General features: G+C 35.6%; 1 protein-coding gene across 18 annotated transcripts in view; it reads right to left on the bottom strand.

Annotated features, from left to right (window-relative positions):
- Positions 1-17,522, bottom strand: part of DOCK7 (dedicator of cytokinesis 7) — a 228,671-nt gene that overhangs the window by 158,860 nt on the left and 52,289 nt on the right. For all 18 annotated transcript variants that reach the window (XR_012419326.1, XM_005543186.4, XM_005543187.4 and 15 more), the window contains exons 10-14: positions 17,201-17,281; positions 14,993-15,158; positions 8,687-8,829; positions 3,957-4,050; positions 2,755-2,917 (exon numbers count right to left, since the gene is read on the bottom strand). Coding sequence is in view for 17 of the 18 variants with exons in the window: in XM_005543186.4 (XP_005543243.1) it covers positions 2,755-2,917; positions 3,957-4,050; positions 8,687-8,829; positions 14,993-15,158; positions 17,201-17,281 (647 nt within the window). In the remaining variant the exon portion in view is untranslated. The remainder of the gene's footprint in view (positions 1-2,754; positions 2,918-3,956; positions 4,051-8,686; positions 8,830-14,992; positions 15,159-17,200; positions 17,282-17,522) is intronic.

Below are 17,522 nucleotides of genomic sequence, written 5' to 3'. Positions count from 1 at the left end.
TCTCTTAATTCAGCCTTCTGTCAGTGTAGAAGTGGAGATAATAATACTGCCAGAATTACATAATGTATAAGATTTCTATGAGACTGAATAAACTAATTTAAATGAAATTGTATTCTATAAAGCACTAAATAAATGTCATCATATCAATATGTCAATATGAAATCGCAGAACACCAATGATAAAGAAAGTAATTCAAAAAGTCTTAGGGAAAAATAAGACACAAAACATTAGCAATCAGTATAATATTGGACTACTCAAGGGCACTACTTAAAGCCAGAAGACAGTAGTTATATTTTCAAAATTATGATAGAAAATGACATAGAATTTATAATTTTATACCCGGCAAAACTAGTAATTTGAGAGTAAAGGTAAAATAAAGATAACGTCAGACATAAAAGAAAATTTACCTCCCATACATCCTACTTAAGAAAGATACAAATCGGCCGGGCGTGGTGGCTCAAGCCTGTAATCCCAGCACTTTGGGAGGTCAAGACGGGCGGATCATGAGGTCAGGAGATCGAGACCATCCTGGCTAACATGGTGAAACCCTGTTTCTACTAAAAAATACAAAAAAAAAAAAAAACTAGCCGGGCGAGGTGGCAGGCGCCTGTAGTCCCAGCTACTCGGGAGGCTGAGGCAGGAGAATGGCATGAACCCGAGAGGCGGAGCTTGCAGTGAGCCGAGATCCCGCCACTGCACTCCAGCCTGGGTGACAGAGCGAGACTCCGTCTCAAAAAAAAAAAAAAGATACAAAAGATACAAAAGCCTTTCAGTGAAATGAGTAAACTAAGGAAAATATATGAAAAATAAGGACTCTATTGCAAAAAAAAAAAAAAAATGCAAAGAAAATTTCCAGGATAATAGTAAATAGGCTCTAAGATGACAATTGTACAGTAAGCCTAAAAAGCCTACAAAACTTCCTCTGCAAGGGAGGAAATAGTTGATTATTGATGTATTTCACTGTACTATAAGAAGTTTTACAGAGAGTTTTAGCGCTAACACATAGAAAAGGAGCCAAATCATGCAGTGTCTTATAGACTATTAGAAAAAATTCATTCTTTTTCTGCTTGTAATAGAAACACTGGAAGATTTCAGACAAAGGAATGAATGATTTGATTTACAATTTTCAAAGAATTATCTGGCTGGCTGTAATATTGAGAAGTGACTGAGACAGAAGTAGAAATAAGATAGCCAAATTAGAAGGATAGCAAAATTCGAGATCAGAGGCTGTCCAATATTGTAGCCTTTAGCCTCAGGTTATTAAGCACTTGAAATGTGGTTCATCTGAATTGAAATGTGTTTTAAGTATAAAATACACACCAGATTTTGAAGTTAGCAGAAGAGAAGTAAAATATCTCAATAATTCTTAACATTTATTACATGTTGAAATGATACTACTTTAGATACACTGGTTTAGATGACATATATGATTAAAATTAACTTTACCTGTTTCTTTTTTTAAAGTAGCAATTACAAAATTTTAAATTGCAAATGTGGTTCCCATTATATTTCTGTTTGGCAGTGCTGATCTAGATGGTGACAGACTAGAAGTTTTAAAAGGTGGAAGCAGTAAGCAGTACAGACCAGGATATATTTTGAACGTAGAGCCTATGTAACTTGTTGGCTAAATAAATGTGAGGGGTAAGGAAAGGAAAGAAATCATAACAATTCCAAAAATTTTGTCCTCAGGAACTCAGTAAATGGTGGTAAAAATATACCAGGATGGCAAAGTCTAGGATGAAATCTAAAATTCTGTTTTAGAATCTTACACCTGAGCTGCCCTGTTGAATATCCCAACAGACATGTCAAATTCTGGTCTCAGCACTCACAAGCAAAGGGTATATCATTCATAAGGAGTACATGCAGATGGCACGCCCAGAGTTACCTAATGTTCAGCCTGAAAAGTTATATCTGACAACTTCATGTCAAGTATTCTCTAGATAGTATATACTCAACAAATATTGTTGATTGATTAGAACATAATGCAGGCCGGGCACGGTGGCTCACGCCTATAATCCCAGCACTTTGGGAGGCTGAGGCGGGCGGATCACGAGGTCAGGAGATCGAGACCATCCTGGCTAACACGGTGAAACTCCGTCTCTACTAAAAATACAAAAAATTAGCCAGGCGTGGTTGCGGGCGCAGTTGCGGGCGCCTGTAGTCCCAGCTACTCAGGAGGCTGAGGCAGGAGAACGGCGTGAACTCGGGAGGCAGAGCTTGCAGTGAGCTGAGATCACGCCACTGCACTCCAGCCTGGGCGACAGAGCAAGACTCTGTCTCAGAAAAAAAAAAAAAAAAAGAACATAATGCAGGCACATAAATTTGATTCTTGTGTAATGCTAGATTCTGCTACTAAAAACATTTGAGAAAACATAGTAATTAGGAGTTCAAATGTTTTAACCTAAGAGCCCAGGAATCAAATCCCATCATCACCACGCTAAGGCGTGATGCTCAGCAAAATGTTTAACCTTTCTAACCCTCGGTTTACTCGCCTCTAAAATAAAGCTAAAATTCACCTCAAATAATGAGGATTAAATAAGACTAAAAAAGATAAAGCATGTAAGGTAATTAACATTATACCTGACAGACAGAAAGCCTTAATACGTGAAAACTACTAATAAAATTGTGCAGTAAGAGATAGAGTTAAGTAACAAAACTACTTAAGATTTTTGGAGAGTTTTATTTTTGTTATACTTTAATATTTTAGAATATACAGTATCTTCTATCAGAATTCTCCAAATTAAAATCTCTTACCTGTAAGTAGTGTTTGGAACATAAACATCCCTTGCAGGAAACTCTAAGATTTCTCTGGTAGGTCTAACTCTACTGTCAGGGTAAAGTTTCACTTGAAGCAGCTCCGGAGTTAGGCAATAATGGGGATTTTCAGGTGCGGGAGAAATGTCTATCTTGAGCTGAGCTGCAAATTATATATTAAAAAACAATGTAAACAAAATTTTAAAACTCCATGTTAAACATGTTTTTGAAAGGACTTAGACCCTATTTTTGCAAGAAGTCTGGGAAGAATATTACAGAAACCAAATTTCTATTATTATCATCTCACACCTCTAAATCATTTCATTTTCCAAAGTCTCAAACTTAAAAATTACTGAATCAGACATAAATGCATGTAAAATAATAAATGCTTATTAAATAAATGAATGGGAATGAAGGAAGGAAGAAGCAAAAATAGAAGAAAAAAAAAACAGGGATCTGGCATACAAACAAGCTAAGTCATTTCAAAGGTTAAATGACTTAGTTTTGAGTTAGCAAACTTCAAGACATTTTTACTCTGGAATGGTTTGCTCCAACCACAATATAAATCTATTTTTAAAATATTTACCATTCTATTACCATTCTAGAAAGTAATTTTAAGCCATGATATTATTAATCACACTCACTTTAGTACAGTAATTCCCCCCCACTACCTGCTGGGGATATATTTTAAGATCCAACCCCCAGTGGATGCCTGAAACTGCAGAGAGTACCCAACCTTATAGATACTGTTTTCCCTATACATACATGCCTACAATAAAGTTACATTTATAAATTAGGCAAAGTAAGAGATTAATAACCCTAACTCACAATAAAACACAGCAATTATAACAATATACTATAATAAATGTTATATGAATGTGGTCTCTTTCTCTCTCTCCCTCTCTCCAAATACCTTAATATTTTCACACTGTGGTTGACTACAGGTAACTGAAACTAAAGAAAGTGAAACAACAGGTAAGTGGGGACTACTGTACTCAAAGTACCAAAGATGTTGAATCCTGCATCCAAACTGTCAGATCACACGATAGTTAATAAAGTGAAGAAGACTGACAGGCATTGAGCATAGAAAAATGTCTGAGCCAGATAAATTAAAAAAAAAAAAAGAATACATAATTATAAGCAATACAACATACTAGTGATAAGAATAGCTGGAATCATTTCTACTCAACATTTTAAAATACCTGTAATAGGTCTTAGTCGCCGTAAGACAGAAGATGGCCTTCTCATATCAGCAAGGAATTTGTAGAGATCTTCATCACTTAAGCGGTCTCCTTCCTGATGTCAATGATAGAGGAAAAAGTATTTGATAAAACAAATATAACTGGGCACAGTGGCTCATATCTGTAATCCTAGCACTTTGGGAGGCCGAGGCAGGCAGATCATCTGAGGTCAGGAGTTCGAAACCAGCCTGGTCAACATGGTAAAACTCCATCTCTACTAAAAATACAAAAACAATTAGCCAGGCATGGTGGCACGTGTCTGTAGTTCCAGCTACATGGGAGGCTGAGGCAGGACAATCACTTGAACCCAGGAGACAGAGACTGCAGTAAGCTAAGATCGTGTCACTGCACTCTAGCTGGGGTGATGGAGCAAGACTCTGTCTCAGAAAAATATATATATATATATAGAGAGAGAGAGAGTAGATGAAAAATAAATTTATAGTTTGTTAGTAAGCATACCCTTATGCCTACAATGTAGTCAGAATTAAAAATAAAATTAAAATAATTATGATTATAAATATATCAGTTTATTTCCTTTTTTATGCTTTCAAATTTTACTAAGATTTAATAATACCATTATCTTTTTTCTTATCTATATTCCATTATCCATGCTTATAAAGTATTACAAAATACTCTCAAATATAGAAAACAAATACAAGTTAGAGATAGATGAAAAGGAGAAGAGCAAAATAAGAATACAGACATAAAACAGAATCAAAAAGCAAACTAATATAAAAATACTCGAGTCTCATAAATATATTACTCTTGAGTTCATATTTGTGTTTTCAACTTTATATCACAAATTTCTCCAATGCAAAATCTGCAGCACTGGCTAAGGTGAAGAAGAAGGAGGAAGAAAGGAGGAAGAGAGAGGAACAAGAGGGAGGGAGGAATTAGATAAGGGAGGGAGGGGGAGAAGGAGGAGAAAAAAACTACTGTTAAGGAAAATCACAACTATTCTGATACTAAGAACAGAAAGAAAACTCCAAAAGGACTTCAACCAGTATGAAAAGAGACCTCAAAAAAAAAAAAAAAAAAAAAAACAAAAAACAAATTGCCCATAGCTGATTAACACAAATGCTCAGTTTAGTGTTAATTTTTTTTCTTCTTACAATTAAAATAGCTAGGGTTTTTATTCTTTTATTGAAGAGTCAGTCTTTAGATTTGATTAATGCAAGCTTCCTGCTTTGACATTTTATTGTTTTATGCATATATCATACATTGTTCTTTTATCTTATTTGGTAATGAATATATTTAAGGCTACTTTATTACTGTTAACTCACCTTGAGCCACAACCCATTCGTTTTTCATCATTATATTCTGAACAAGGATATAGAATTGATCTTCTTTTATCCCATTATTTAGAAAAAATAATTTTTAATTTCTAAGTGGTTATAGTTTTTTATTAATAACTTTAAAAGTTTTTAGTTTTACTGGGTTATGGTTAGAAAATTTGACTTTACAAGGTTTCTTCAGTGGCCCAATATAACTAATTATTGTAAATGTTCCATCAGTTGACGAAAAAGTATATTCTTTCCTTGTGCATACAGAAATAATACAAATTTTTTTTTAGACCAAGGTGCCAACACATGAAATTAATATAGATCTTTAAATGGTCCTTATTCATAATATATTCAGATTATCTCTAGTCTTCATTATTCTATTTCGCCCATTAAATTATATTTTCTCTTTTGGTATTTATATTATATTACTGGTCTCCATTCTTTACTCCCTGTTTCCATGCCTTTTTGGTGAAGCACAATTCCCTCCCTAGGCTTGGCCAAATGCCTTGCTTTGCCAATAAGCAAACATGATGCAAACAGAGGCTTGAAAAACATTTGCACAATTTAGTTTGCTCTCTCTCTTGAACTTTTGTCACAGCTATGAGAACATGACCAAGCTAGCCTGCTAGAAGATGAGGGTAGAATTTGAGAGACATGTCACAGAGTCGAGTCATTTCTATCTTCCCAGTAGAAGTCAGCCTATATTAGCTGATCTCAGCCAACCTCCAAACTTGTGATTGAGCCTAGTTCACTGGAGCAGTCTCGCTGATACCCTTTCCTCTACATTAGTTGTTTATTGTCCTGTACCACTGAAAAAAATAGATAACTTACATATCTGTCAACAAATAGAACAAATGTATTCAAAACTATTGTGTGGGTTTTTGCTTTTAAATATCTATGTGTTTCTAATAATTTTGACTTCACACATTTTATTTATTTATTTATTTTGAGACAAGACCTCACTTTGTCACCCAGACTGTAATGCAGTGGCATTATAATTGCTCACTGCAGCCTCAACCTCCTGGGCTCAAGAAAGTCTTCCCTCTCAGCCTCCCAAGTAGCTGGAACTACAGGTATGCGCCAATATGCCCAGCTAATATTTTTCATTTTTATAGAAACAAGGTCTCACCATGTTGCCCAGGCTGGCCTCAAACTCCTGGGCTCAAGCGACCCTCCAGCCTTGGCCTCCTAAAGGGCTGGAATTACGGGCATGAGCCAGCATGCCTGGCCAACACATTTTAAATCTGTACGTAAACACTAATGATTACTATATCCCTACTCTAGACAGTAATCTCTCATAAATGAAAAACAAAAAATTGCCTTCTGTGTCTCATTTAGGGAAAAATCTATGCCTTGAATTCTACTTAATTAAAATGGTAATCTCTTTTTTTAACTTAATTTGCATTTGCCTGATGCATAATTTTCTAGCTACTTAAAAATACTTACAAAAATAGTATATGCTCATGGTTAAAAATTTTTAATACAGAACTGTATTAAACAGTTTCTGTACTGTAAACATTTTCCACTGCTCCATGTTTCCAGCAATCATTTATTTTTAAGTTTTCACAATCATTTTGTGCTACTTCACAGTTATAGTAACAGTATTCAAAACAGCATCCAGAACATGGTGACGAATGCTCAAAAAATACTTGTTGGATAAATAGACAGGGGGTGGATGGCTTATTGATTTAAGCTTACAATACCAATTTATTGATAAATAACAGGCTAAAGAAATGAAAAGAAAGCTGTGGAAGGAAATACCAGCAGAAGTAGTATAGTAGCTGAAGAAGTAGAAAGAGGGGGAAGTAACATACCTGCAAGGTTGTGTCACTGTAGCAAATCTACTGCCCCATTTCCATAGCTATATCTGGTCTATCACTTTATGCAAGTGTAGTCTTCTCTAGACTCTCTTTTATTACTGTCCATAATAAAAAGACCAATACCATTTGAGACATTTATCACTGGCTTTTTTTCCTGAGTTTCTCAGAGCAGCTGCCTGTGAATACTACTGATATGTAACAGTGAAGGGGACTTCAAGTAGATTGCTACCTGTCTATTTGAGTTCCATTCAATTGAGGTCTACCCTCGATTCTTGCCCTCTCAAGTTATGAGATATCAGTAAGCCAGGATTTCCTCTTCTTACTCAGAATAACATCTCAGAAAAAGGAATTTTCAAGGAATTATTAGCATTTTCCCTTAATCCACTCCAAATCACATACTACTCCAGTTTGTTACGTGAACACAAATTTTCTCCCCATTCCTATATATACTAGGTTCTAGTCACCTAGTCACTTACAACAAAGACTTTCAAAATTTTCTGATCTTAATTCATGACACAGAATCCATTTTACATCAAAATCTAGGATATACATATACACACGTGTATGCTCATACAAAAGGGGGAGGGGGGAAACGACTCCCTTAAGTAATATTTAACCTTACTACATGCAATGCACTATTTTTTCTATTCTACTCATGTTTTATTTTCTTTTTTAACCTGGGTGTTATCTACTAAGCCGATTTTCATTATCATTAAGAATCATGACTGGCACTGGAAAAACACAGATTTGATTCATGGTTAAAAGTGAAGGGAACAGGTTTGCAAAGAGTAAAAACATCTTTGATAGAGAACATCTTGGATCTATACATTAACCTCTAAAAACAACCCTGACCTCACTTTAGTACAAAATGCACTACTAGGGCCTGAAAGTTTTATTTCATATATTATGAATACGGTAGTTTAGGCCAGAAATTGTGGGGAAGACATGCAGGTCACAGACTCATTCTCATAAAGAAAATTCATAAACAACCAATGTTTAAAAAAAGTCACACTATTAACAATTTGGAAACTGGATACAGGCTGGATATGGTGGCTCACGCCTGTAATCCCAGCACTTAGGGAGGCCAAGGCAGGCGGATCGCCTGAGGTCAGGAGTTCAAGACCAGCCTGGCCAACATGGCATAACCCTGTCTCTAATAAAAAATAAAAAATTAGCTGGGAATGGTGGGCACCTGTAATTCCAGCTACTCAGGAGGCTGAGGCAGGGAGAACTGCTTGAACCCGGGGGGCGGAGGTTGCAGTGAGCTGAGATCGTGCCACTGTAATCCAGTTTGGGCAACACAGCGAGACTCCGTGGCAAAAAAAAACAGGATACAAATATGAAAGATGGATTTTGATGCATTATTAGTCATGGCCAACATTTCAACATTTAAATAAATATAATGCTAAAATAATAGGAACAATATAAATCATTTCTCATTCTTACAGTTGCTTTTATTATTTTTAAAGTTTTTAAGTTTCCTGGAATCACCCTCGCATACATGTACAGTACAATTACTACCTTTCTGAAACTAAAAAAAAATCATGCACAAACATCTCCCCAAAATTCCTACATGACAGAACAATACCTGCTTAAAAAAGTTTGTCACTGTGAGAGTAGCTGGTCGAAAGCTCGTCAAGTTACAAGCATCATCTCCACTTGTCGTCCTTTCAAGTGATCGTCTGCCAACAATACTAGAATTCCTCCTCTCTGACCAAGACCCTTTTCGTTCTACAAAAGAATTAAAAACAAAAAAATATTCATTTTCACAAAATTTAAATTTTGTTTTAAAGTAGCTTTCCAAACACAAGGAAGAATCTATTAAATTGAAAATTACCCACCCAGTATATCAAGCATAGTAGGAGAATTTGCTTTTGGAGAGATTAGTAACAAAGTACCTAAATCTTCTGGTTGTCTTTTTATAACATCACAAATGTAAAAATAAGCTTCTAACATGCAAAGATCTATGGGCGTGACCAATGATGAGCCATGAAGAGCAGCTATAGAGGAAGTATGTATTTACTACAAAATATTTACCACAAGGGAAATTTTAGTCATCATTACTCGTCCCTCAGTCTTAGCTCTTTGGTTTGAAAGAAAATTGTAAGATAACTTGTATTCAAAGTACTTGCAAGATCATCCTATTTTTTAAAACCAATAGAACTAGACTGAAGATTAAAAAGGAAATAGAATACTTGCACAAAACTATAAACAAACTAGACCTAATGGACATTTACTCTACACTACACTACACTACACTAAGCAAGAGCAGAATACACATTCTTCTCAAGCACTTAAAGAATATTCTATAAAACAGTCTATATACTAAGCCATAAAACAAGATACAATACAGTCAAAGAGTTTAAAATCATACAAAATACGTTCTCCAACAACAGAAGAATTAAACTATAAATCAATAACAGAAGAAAATTTGGGGGATTCACAAATGTGTGTAAGTATAATAGCACATTTAAAAAATAGCTAATGGAAAAAGGAATAACAGAAATTAGAAAGTATTTAAGAGGTATGAAAATGCAAAAACAACATACCAAAGCAGTGCTGGGGGGAGGATTTACAGCTATTAATGTCTATTTTAAAAATAACTATCTCAAATCAGTAACATAACCTCAGACTTCAACAAACCTCAAAAGAAGAGAAACTAAATCCGAAGCCAGCAGAAGGCTACAAAAGAGACAACCACAGAGTGGAAATAAGGAAAATAGAAACTATAAAAACCACAAAGAAAAATCAATTAAACCAAAAACTGTTTCTTCAAAAAGATAAACCTGACAAATCTTTCGCTAAAATGATGAACAAAAAAAAAAAAAAAGAAGAAGAAGACTCAAATTACTAAAATCAGGAATGAAATCAGAGATATCATTTACTGACTTTACGGAGTAAAAGGAATAAAGGAATATACAGCAATACTATGAACAACTGTAGGCCAACACTTAGATTAGCTACCAACTAGATAACTTTGATGAAACGGACAAATTTCTAGAAAGATACAAAGCATTTATACTAAAACTGACTCAAGATGAAAGAAAATATGAATAGACCCAAAACAAGTAAAGAGATCGAATTAGTAATGAAAAAACTTACCACAAAGAAAAGACCAGGCCATGACAGGTTCACTGGTGAATTCTTCCAAACTTTCAAAGAATTAATACCAATCCTTCAAAAACTCTTCCAAAAAAATGGAAGGAACACTTCACAACTCATTCTATGAGGCCAGCATTACCCTGATACCAAAACCAGACAGAGGCATCAAAAGAAAGAAAAACTACAGACTAATACACCTTATGAATATAGATGCAAAAATCCTAAACAAAATACTAGCAAACAGACTCCAACAACACATAAAAAAGATTACATGCCATGACCAAGCAAGACTTTTCCCAGGAATTTAAGGTTAATTTAACATCCAAAAACCACATCATTTGATGGAACACCATATTAAAAGGATACAGGACAAATAATTTTAATAGAGGAAGAAAAAGTATTTTACAAAATCTAACAGACTTTCATGATAAAAACACTTTTAAAAATTAGGAATAGAAGAGAATCTCCTCAATCTACCAAAATACATCTATGAAAAGCCAACAGCAAATATCATACTTGATGGTGAAAGACTGAATGCATTTTCCCTAAAGTCAAGAATGAGACAAGGATATCTACTCTTGTCATTTCTAAAACATTGCAGAAGAGGTTCTAATAAAGACAGAAAAGAAAAAGAAATAAAAGGCACCCAGACTGAAAAAGAAAAGTGAAACTCTTTTTATTTGCAGATGACATGATTTTGTATACAGAAAATCCTAAAAAATCTGGGGAAAAAAATGAACAATAACAATTGGAATTTAGTAAACAAATTCAAAAAGGTTTCAGAGTACAAGATCAATATACAAAAGTCAATTTTATTTCTATACACTAGAAATGGACATTCTAAAGACAGAATTAAGAAAACAATTCCATTTAAAATATTATCAAGAAACGATAAAATACTAGGGTATAAATTTAACGAGAAGGACTTGTACACTGAAAATGACACAACACTGAAAAAAATGAAAAAGATTTAAATAAATGAAAAAATTTCATGTTCATAGATTCAAAGATTTAAAATTGTTAAAATGGCAACAATCTATAAATTGACTTAAGAGATTCAAAGTCAACCCTATCAAAATTCCAGATGCCTTTGTGCACAAACTAACAGCTGGTCCTAAATTTATATAAAAATAAAAGAAACCTGGCCGGGCGCGGTGGCTCAAATCTGTAATCCCAGCACTTTGGGAGGCCGAGACGGGCGGATCACGAGGTCAGGAGCTCGAGACCATACTGGCTAACACGGTGAAACCCCGTCTCTACTAAAAAATACAAAAAACTAGCCGGGCGAGGTGGCGGGCACCTGTAGTCCCAGCTACATGGGAGGCTGAGGCAGGAGAATGGCGTAAACCCGGGAGGCGGAGCTTGCAGTGAGCTGAGATCCGGCCACTGCACTCCAGCCTGGGCGACAGAGCAAGACTCTGTCTCAAAAATAAAATAAAATAAAAGAAACCCAAAATTTCCAAAACAAATCTTGAAACAGGATAAAAGTTGGAAGACCCACTCTTCCCAATTTCAACACTTACTTCAAAGGTAAAGTAATTCGGTATAGCAGCAGTCCCCAACCTTTCTGGCACCAAAGACTGGTTTCACGGAAGAAAATTTTTCCACACATGGGGGTAGGGGGATCATTTCAGGATGATTCAAGCACATTACATTTATCATTAGAGTCCCATAAGGTGCACATAACCTAGATCCCTTGCATGTACAGTTCACAATAGGGTTCACATTCCTAACAGAATCTAATGCCACTGCTGATCTGAGAGGAGGCAGAGCTCAGGCGATAATGCTCGCTCAGCCGCTGCTCACCTATTGCTCTACGGCCCGGATCCTAAGAGGCCACACACAGGTACCTGTCTGCCACCTGGGGGTTAGGAACCCCTGTGGTACAGCATTGGCAAATATATCAATGGAATGGAATTGAGAGTCCAGAAATAAACCCCACATGAATGGTCAATTGACTTTCAATAAGGGATCTAAGACAATTCAACGGGGAAAGAATAGCCTTTTTAATAAATGGTGCTGAAACAACTGGATATCCACATAAAAAAATGAAACTGGACACCTACCTCACAATATACAAATATTAACTCAAAATGGATTATTAGAAACCTAAATGTAACAGCTTAAACTATAAAACTCTTACAAGAATACATACAAGTAAATTTTGATTTGTATTTCATAATGGTTTCTTAGATAAAACACCAAAAGCACAGTGACAAAAGAAAAAAATAGAAAAATGTAACTTCCATCAAAATTTAAAACTTCTGTGCTACAAACAATACCATCAAGAAAAGTGAACTCACAGACTAGGAGAAAATATTTGCTATCATGTATTAGGTAAGGAATTTGCATCCTGAACATATAAAGAACTCCTACAACTCAATGCCAAGAAGGTTAAAACCCCATTTAAAAAATAGGCATTAACTATTCATAAATAATAAAAAGACCAAAAGCCATTAAAAACAGAGCAAAGGTTAAAAATACCTATTTTTCCAAGAAAGATACACAAATAGCCAATACACACAAACGATGCTTAATATAGCTAGTGATGAAGAAAAGGTAAATCCAAACTACAATGAGTACCACTTCACTTGCACTAGAATGACGATAATCAAAGAGCAGATAATATGTTATATTGGTAAAGATATGGCAAAACTGGAACCTTCATACATTAGTGGAATGCTAGTGGAATTTTTGAAGGTGCAGCCAAATTGGAAAACAGTGTGGCAGTCCTTCAAAAGATTAAGCACAGAATTATCATATGACCGAGAAATTTCACTCCTAGCTATATGTCTACATACCTAAGAAAAAAACAATGTCCACACAAAAGCTTGTACATGACGTTTCAACACTATGAAACATTATTCATAATAAACTAAAAGTAGAAAACAACCCAAATCAACTGATAAATAAATACAGCATATCAATACAACAGACTATCATTTGGCAATCAAAAGAAGTAATACCAATACATGGTATGACAAGGATGAACCTTAAAAACATTATGATAAGTGGAAGAAGCTAGCCAGAAAAGACTACATATTATACAACTCAATTTGTATGAAATGTCTGGCATAGACAAATCTATAGAGACAGACTATATATTAAACGTTGCTTAGGGACAGGTTGGAAGACTGGGGGAATGAGGAGTGACTATTGCTAATGGGTACAAAAGTGTTCCAAGATGGGTACAGAAGTATTCTGTAGTAGTGGTTGCAGAACCCTATGAATATACCAAGAAAACACCGTACAGTAAGTCCTCATTTAACATCACGGATCAGTTCTTCGAAACTGTGACTTTAAGCAATACGTTGTATAACAAATCAATTTTACCATATGTTAACTGATATAAGCAAGAGTTAAGTCCCTACAGCATATTTCTGGTCACAAAAACTTCATCAAACTTCTAAATAAATACTCAAAACACTTCTAATATTAAACATTCAAATAAATGTACACTATATATATATTTAAGAAAGATTAATTAAAAATAAGTAGGATAATTATTTACCCAATTATCCCAGTTCAGGGTCACAAGTGGCCAAAGCCTGTTCCAGCAGCTCAGGAAAGAAGGCAGTGTATGGCAAATGCACCTGACAGCGGTAACTTAAGCAAACCCTGAGAATGACTCTATGGTCTAAAAAGAATGTGTATTCGGAGTTCCGAGCTAAGGAACCTGGGAGTGGCCAGACTTGACGATTCATTCCTTATCTATGAGGATAAAGACATCTGAACCTCTAGCCCATCCAGTGAAATCTAGGCCATACACGGAACCAAGGTCCTTTGTTTTGAGTTAAATGAGGGTTTTCAGGTGGAAGTTACTAGGGGGAGGATGCTAAGGGGAAATGCTACATAAACTGCATGCTTTTTCAAATGGCTGTGGTTTTCTGTCCAGCTCGCAACTCTGTATGTAAGTTCCCTCAGTAAACCCTAGGTCTCATTCTCTGGCTCCCCATCTCTTCTTCAGCCTCTCTGATACGATGCAATACATACCGAAGTCAATAGGGGTCCAGCATGACAGGCAGGAACCTGTCCTGGACAGGATGCTATTCCCTCACAGGTGTACTCACACACACACACCCACATTACCTTATGCTGCTACCACTTAGACATGCCAGTTCACCTCATGCGCACAGCTTTGGGATGTGGGAGGAAATGAGTACCCTAAAATCCACACACACACGGGGAGAACATGCAAACTCTACACAGACAGTAGCCCCAGACAGGAATCAATTCTTTTCCTTATCAACATCATAAAAAAATCAAAAACAAAATGAGCTATTTGAAGATCTGCTGTATTGTACAATTTAAATTGGTGACTTATACGGTATGTGAATTCTATCTTAATAATAGTGTTAAATGAGAAAAAGGCAAAAAGGCAAAAAAAGAAAATTCTTTTTATGCAATATCACATTGCAGAGTCTACAAATGAAACAAGCTTATATAAGAAAAAAGAGGCCAGGCGTCGTGGCTCATGTCTATAATCCCAGCACTATGGGAGGCCAAGGCAGGCGGATTATTTGAGGTCAGGAGTTCAAGACCAGTCTGGCCAACATGGTGAAACCCCATCTCTACTAAAAATACAAAAATTAGCCAGGCGTGGTAGCGCACATCTGTAATCCCAGCTACTTGGGAGGCTGAGGCAGGAGAATTGCTTGAACCCAGGTGGCAAAGGTTGCAGTGAGCTGAGATCGTGCCACTGCACTCCAGTCTAGGCCATAGAGCGAGACTCCATCTCAAAAAAAAATTAAAAAGTAAACATTTAGAAATGTTTTGTATAAAACACTCTTACCTCCAGTACTGATTTCTACTTCTGTAGAATCTCTTTCCAAACTCCCAGCACTGCTAACAATATTCATTAAATGAATTGCAGTCCAAGCAAAAGGCATGCGATATTTCCCAAGTCTTTGGCAAAACTGATCTGCTTGACTCTTCAGTTTCTCCAGTTTTTCTTTATTCTGCAAAACAGAACTTTATATATTATATGATTATTCTTGAAAGATATCCATTAAAGGCTATTTCATACTACATAAAGGAAAAGGATGAGAAGTCTCAATTCCCAGCAGAGATGAAAAAAAAATCTGTACCTTACAGAGATCATGTATTAGTGTAATATCTTAAGCAGTGAACAAACTCAACGTATTCTACAAATGTACGTGCAGAGCAGGTCTTGAAATTTCTGTTTGTGATTATGTTATTCTGGGGAGAAGACAGCAAGTACCAAACAGGTATTATGTATTGCAAGTATTTGTTTTAGGAAGGAAGCATAACCATGGTCTAGTCAGCAACTGGGAACTACAAAATATTCTAGGTTACAATTTGTTAAATTTTGTTACTCTATAAAAGATAGAAGTAGCTGAGCAAATTTCAAATAGTCCCTAACTTATAACAACCATGAGTTAAGAGTGGGGAAGCACGAATAGGCCAATGATAAACAAGCTCAGAGTTGTAACGAAAGAAGGAAAGTAAAAAGTATTAGAAGAAGACTAAACACTGGAAAAAGACTAATGGTCCAAATATTTAATAGTTCAAGCATATCTGGAAGACATCTTGAGGCTAGCTCAACTTTTAGGCTACTCCTGAAACAAATATAAAGGTGGCCTGCAAAAGCCACTCAACACTCTTAAGACTGAAAACCTATACTACCTCTCTCATATACTCTTTGCAGATGGGATGTTGAACTATACACTAATGACAGTGTCCTACCTTGGGACTAAGGGCTAGAAAAAGATGAACCAATAACTAAATGATAGCACTATTTATTACTATCTATATTATACCTCTAAAACAGTTCTTGTTTTAAGTATACTTCAAGTATATTTAATTCTATCAGTGTATGTAAATATAAGCAAAGAGTGGAATAAGCTGCTAGTATATCTAAGAGCACTATGTAACAGAGCAAATTTAATATGTAAAATGACAACCTGGAGACAGCCAGAATACTATACTTTAACCACGAGTTCAGCCAGGTAATCAAGGATCAAGAAAAAAATATCATGTGCTCAGATCTACAGAAAAAGCTCAGTTCTTGTTCTGAATCTTGGGAAAACAGCAAAACATTTTCTGGGTTTGGGTTGCTTACCTAGTATTCCTCAAGCATACTTCTCCAGGAAGTTCCAGTATTAAATCTTGTGTTCAAAGATCCAAAGATCGCTTGTATTCTTGTAACTAACACATAGTATCTGAAATTTGTTATCAATTATCCAACTTTTTTTTGCTTTTATAAGTTTATACATATTCTAGAACTTAAGCTGGGCATGGTGGCTCACGCCTGTAATCCCAGCACTTTGGGAGGCTGAGGCAGGTGGATCACTTGAGTTCAGGAGTTCAAGACCAGCTTGGCCAACATGGTAAAACCCCGTCTCTACTAAAAATACAAAAATTAGCTGGGTGTGGTGGCACATGCCTGTAATTCCAGCTACTCGGGAGGTTGAGGCAGGAGAATCGCTTGAACCTAGGAAGCAGAGGTTGCGGTGGGCCAAGATCGCGCCACCGGACTACAGCCTGGGTGACAGAGCAAGACTCTGTCTCAAAAGAAAAAAAAATCTAGAAATTAACCATCTTATGGCAAAAAAAAAAAAAAAAGCTGTATTTTCTTTTCTTTAAGACTATTATATTTTTACTATATTCCTTAATAATCTGCAGTCAGATGGAAGCCAAGAATATTTCTATTTTGCTAGGAAAATTTCTATCAATATCACTATTTTATAAATAAAGAAAACCTTTCATTATTTAGGAGTTAAACTGAATTAATTTAGTTCTCTCCATGAAGAAAAAAATTTAAAGAATCAGTTAGTTTTGAGATAGAAGAGATTTTTAAAGAATACCACAGCATACGACACAGGCTAGCTGACAAATGAAATAAAGAAGAAAGGAAGATAGGAAGCAGGCCAACAGAAAAAAATATAGTACTAGTAAAATTCTTTAATTTGCTTTGTATAGTATCCTCCCAAATTACAATAGTAATAATGTGGGGGAAATGAGAAGCATGACATTCTACCTTGGTGGCATCTGCTTCTTTGAAAATCATATATGGTTCTGCACACTCTCCAATGTCTCCTTGCTGTAGGACTTTTTCTAGCTGTCAAAGGCAAAAAAAAGTTAAGATTAAGCTTTTAAAAGCCTGAAATTCAAGGATGGTTCAATATATGAAAATCAATATAACACATTAACAGAATGACAGAAAAAAATATATGACATCTCAATTGCTGTAGAACAAACATTAGACAAAATTCAGTACCCTTTCATGGCAGAAACACTCAACAAACTAGTAATGCAAAGAAACCACCTCAACATAATAAAGGGCCATATATGAAAAGCCC

This window comes from Macaca fascicularis, chromosome 1 (genome assembly GCF_037993035.2).
Source record: "Macaca fascicularis isolate 582-1 chromosome 1, T2T-MFA8v1.1".
Lineage (NCBI taxonomy): Eukaryota > Metazoa > Chordata > Mammalia > Primates > Cercopithecidae > Macaca > Macaca fascicularis.
This window is presented reverse-complemented; position numbering and strand designations above follow the sequence as displayed.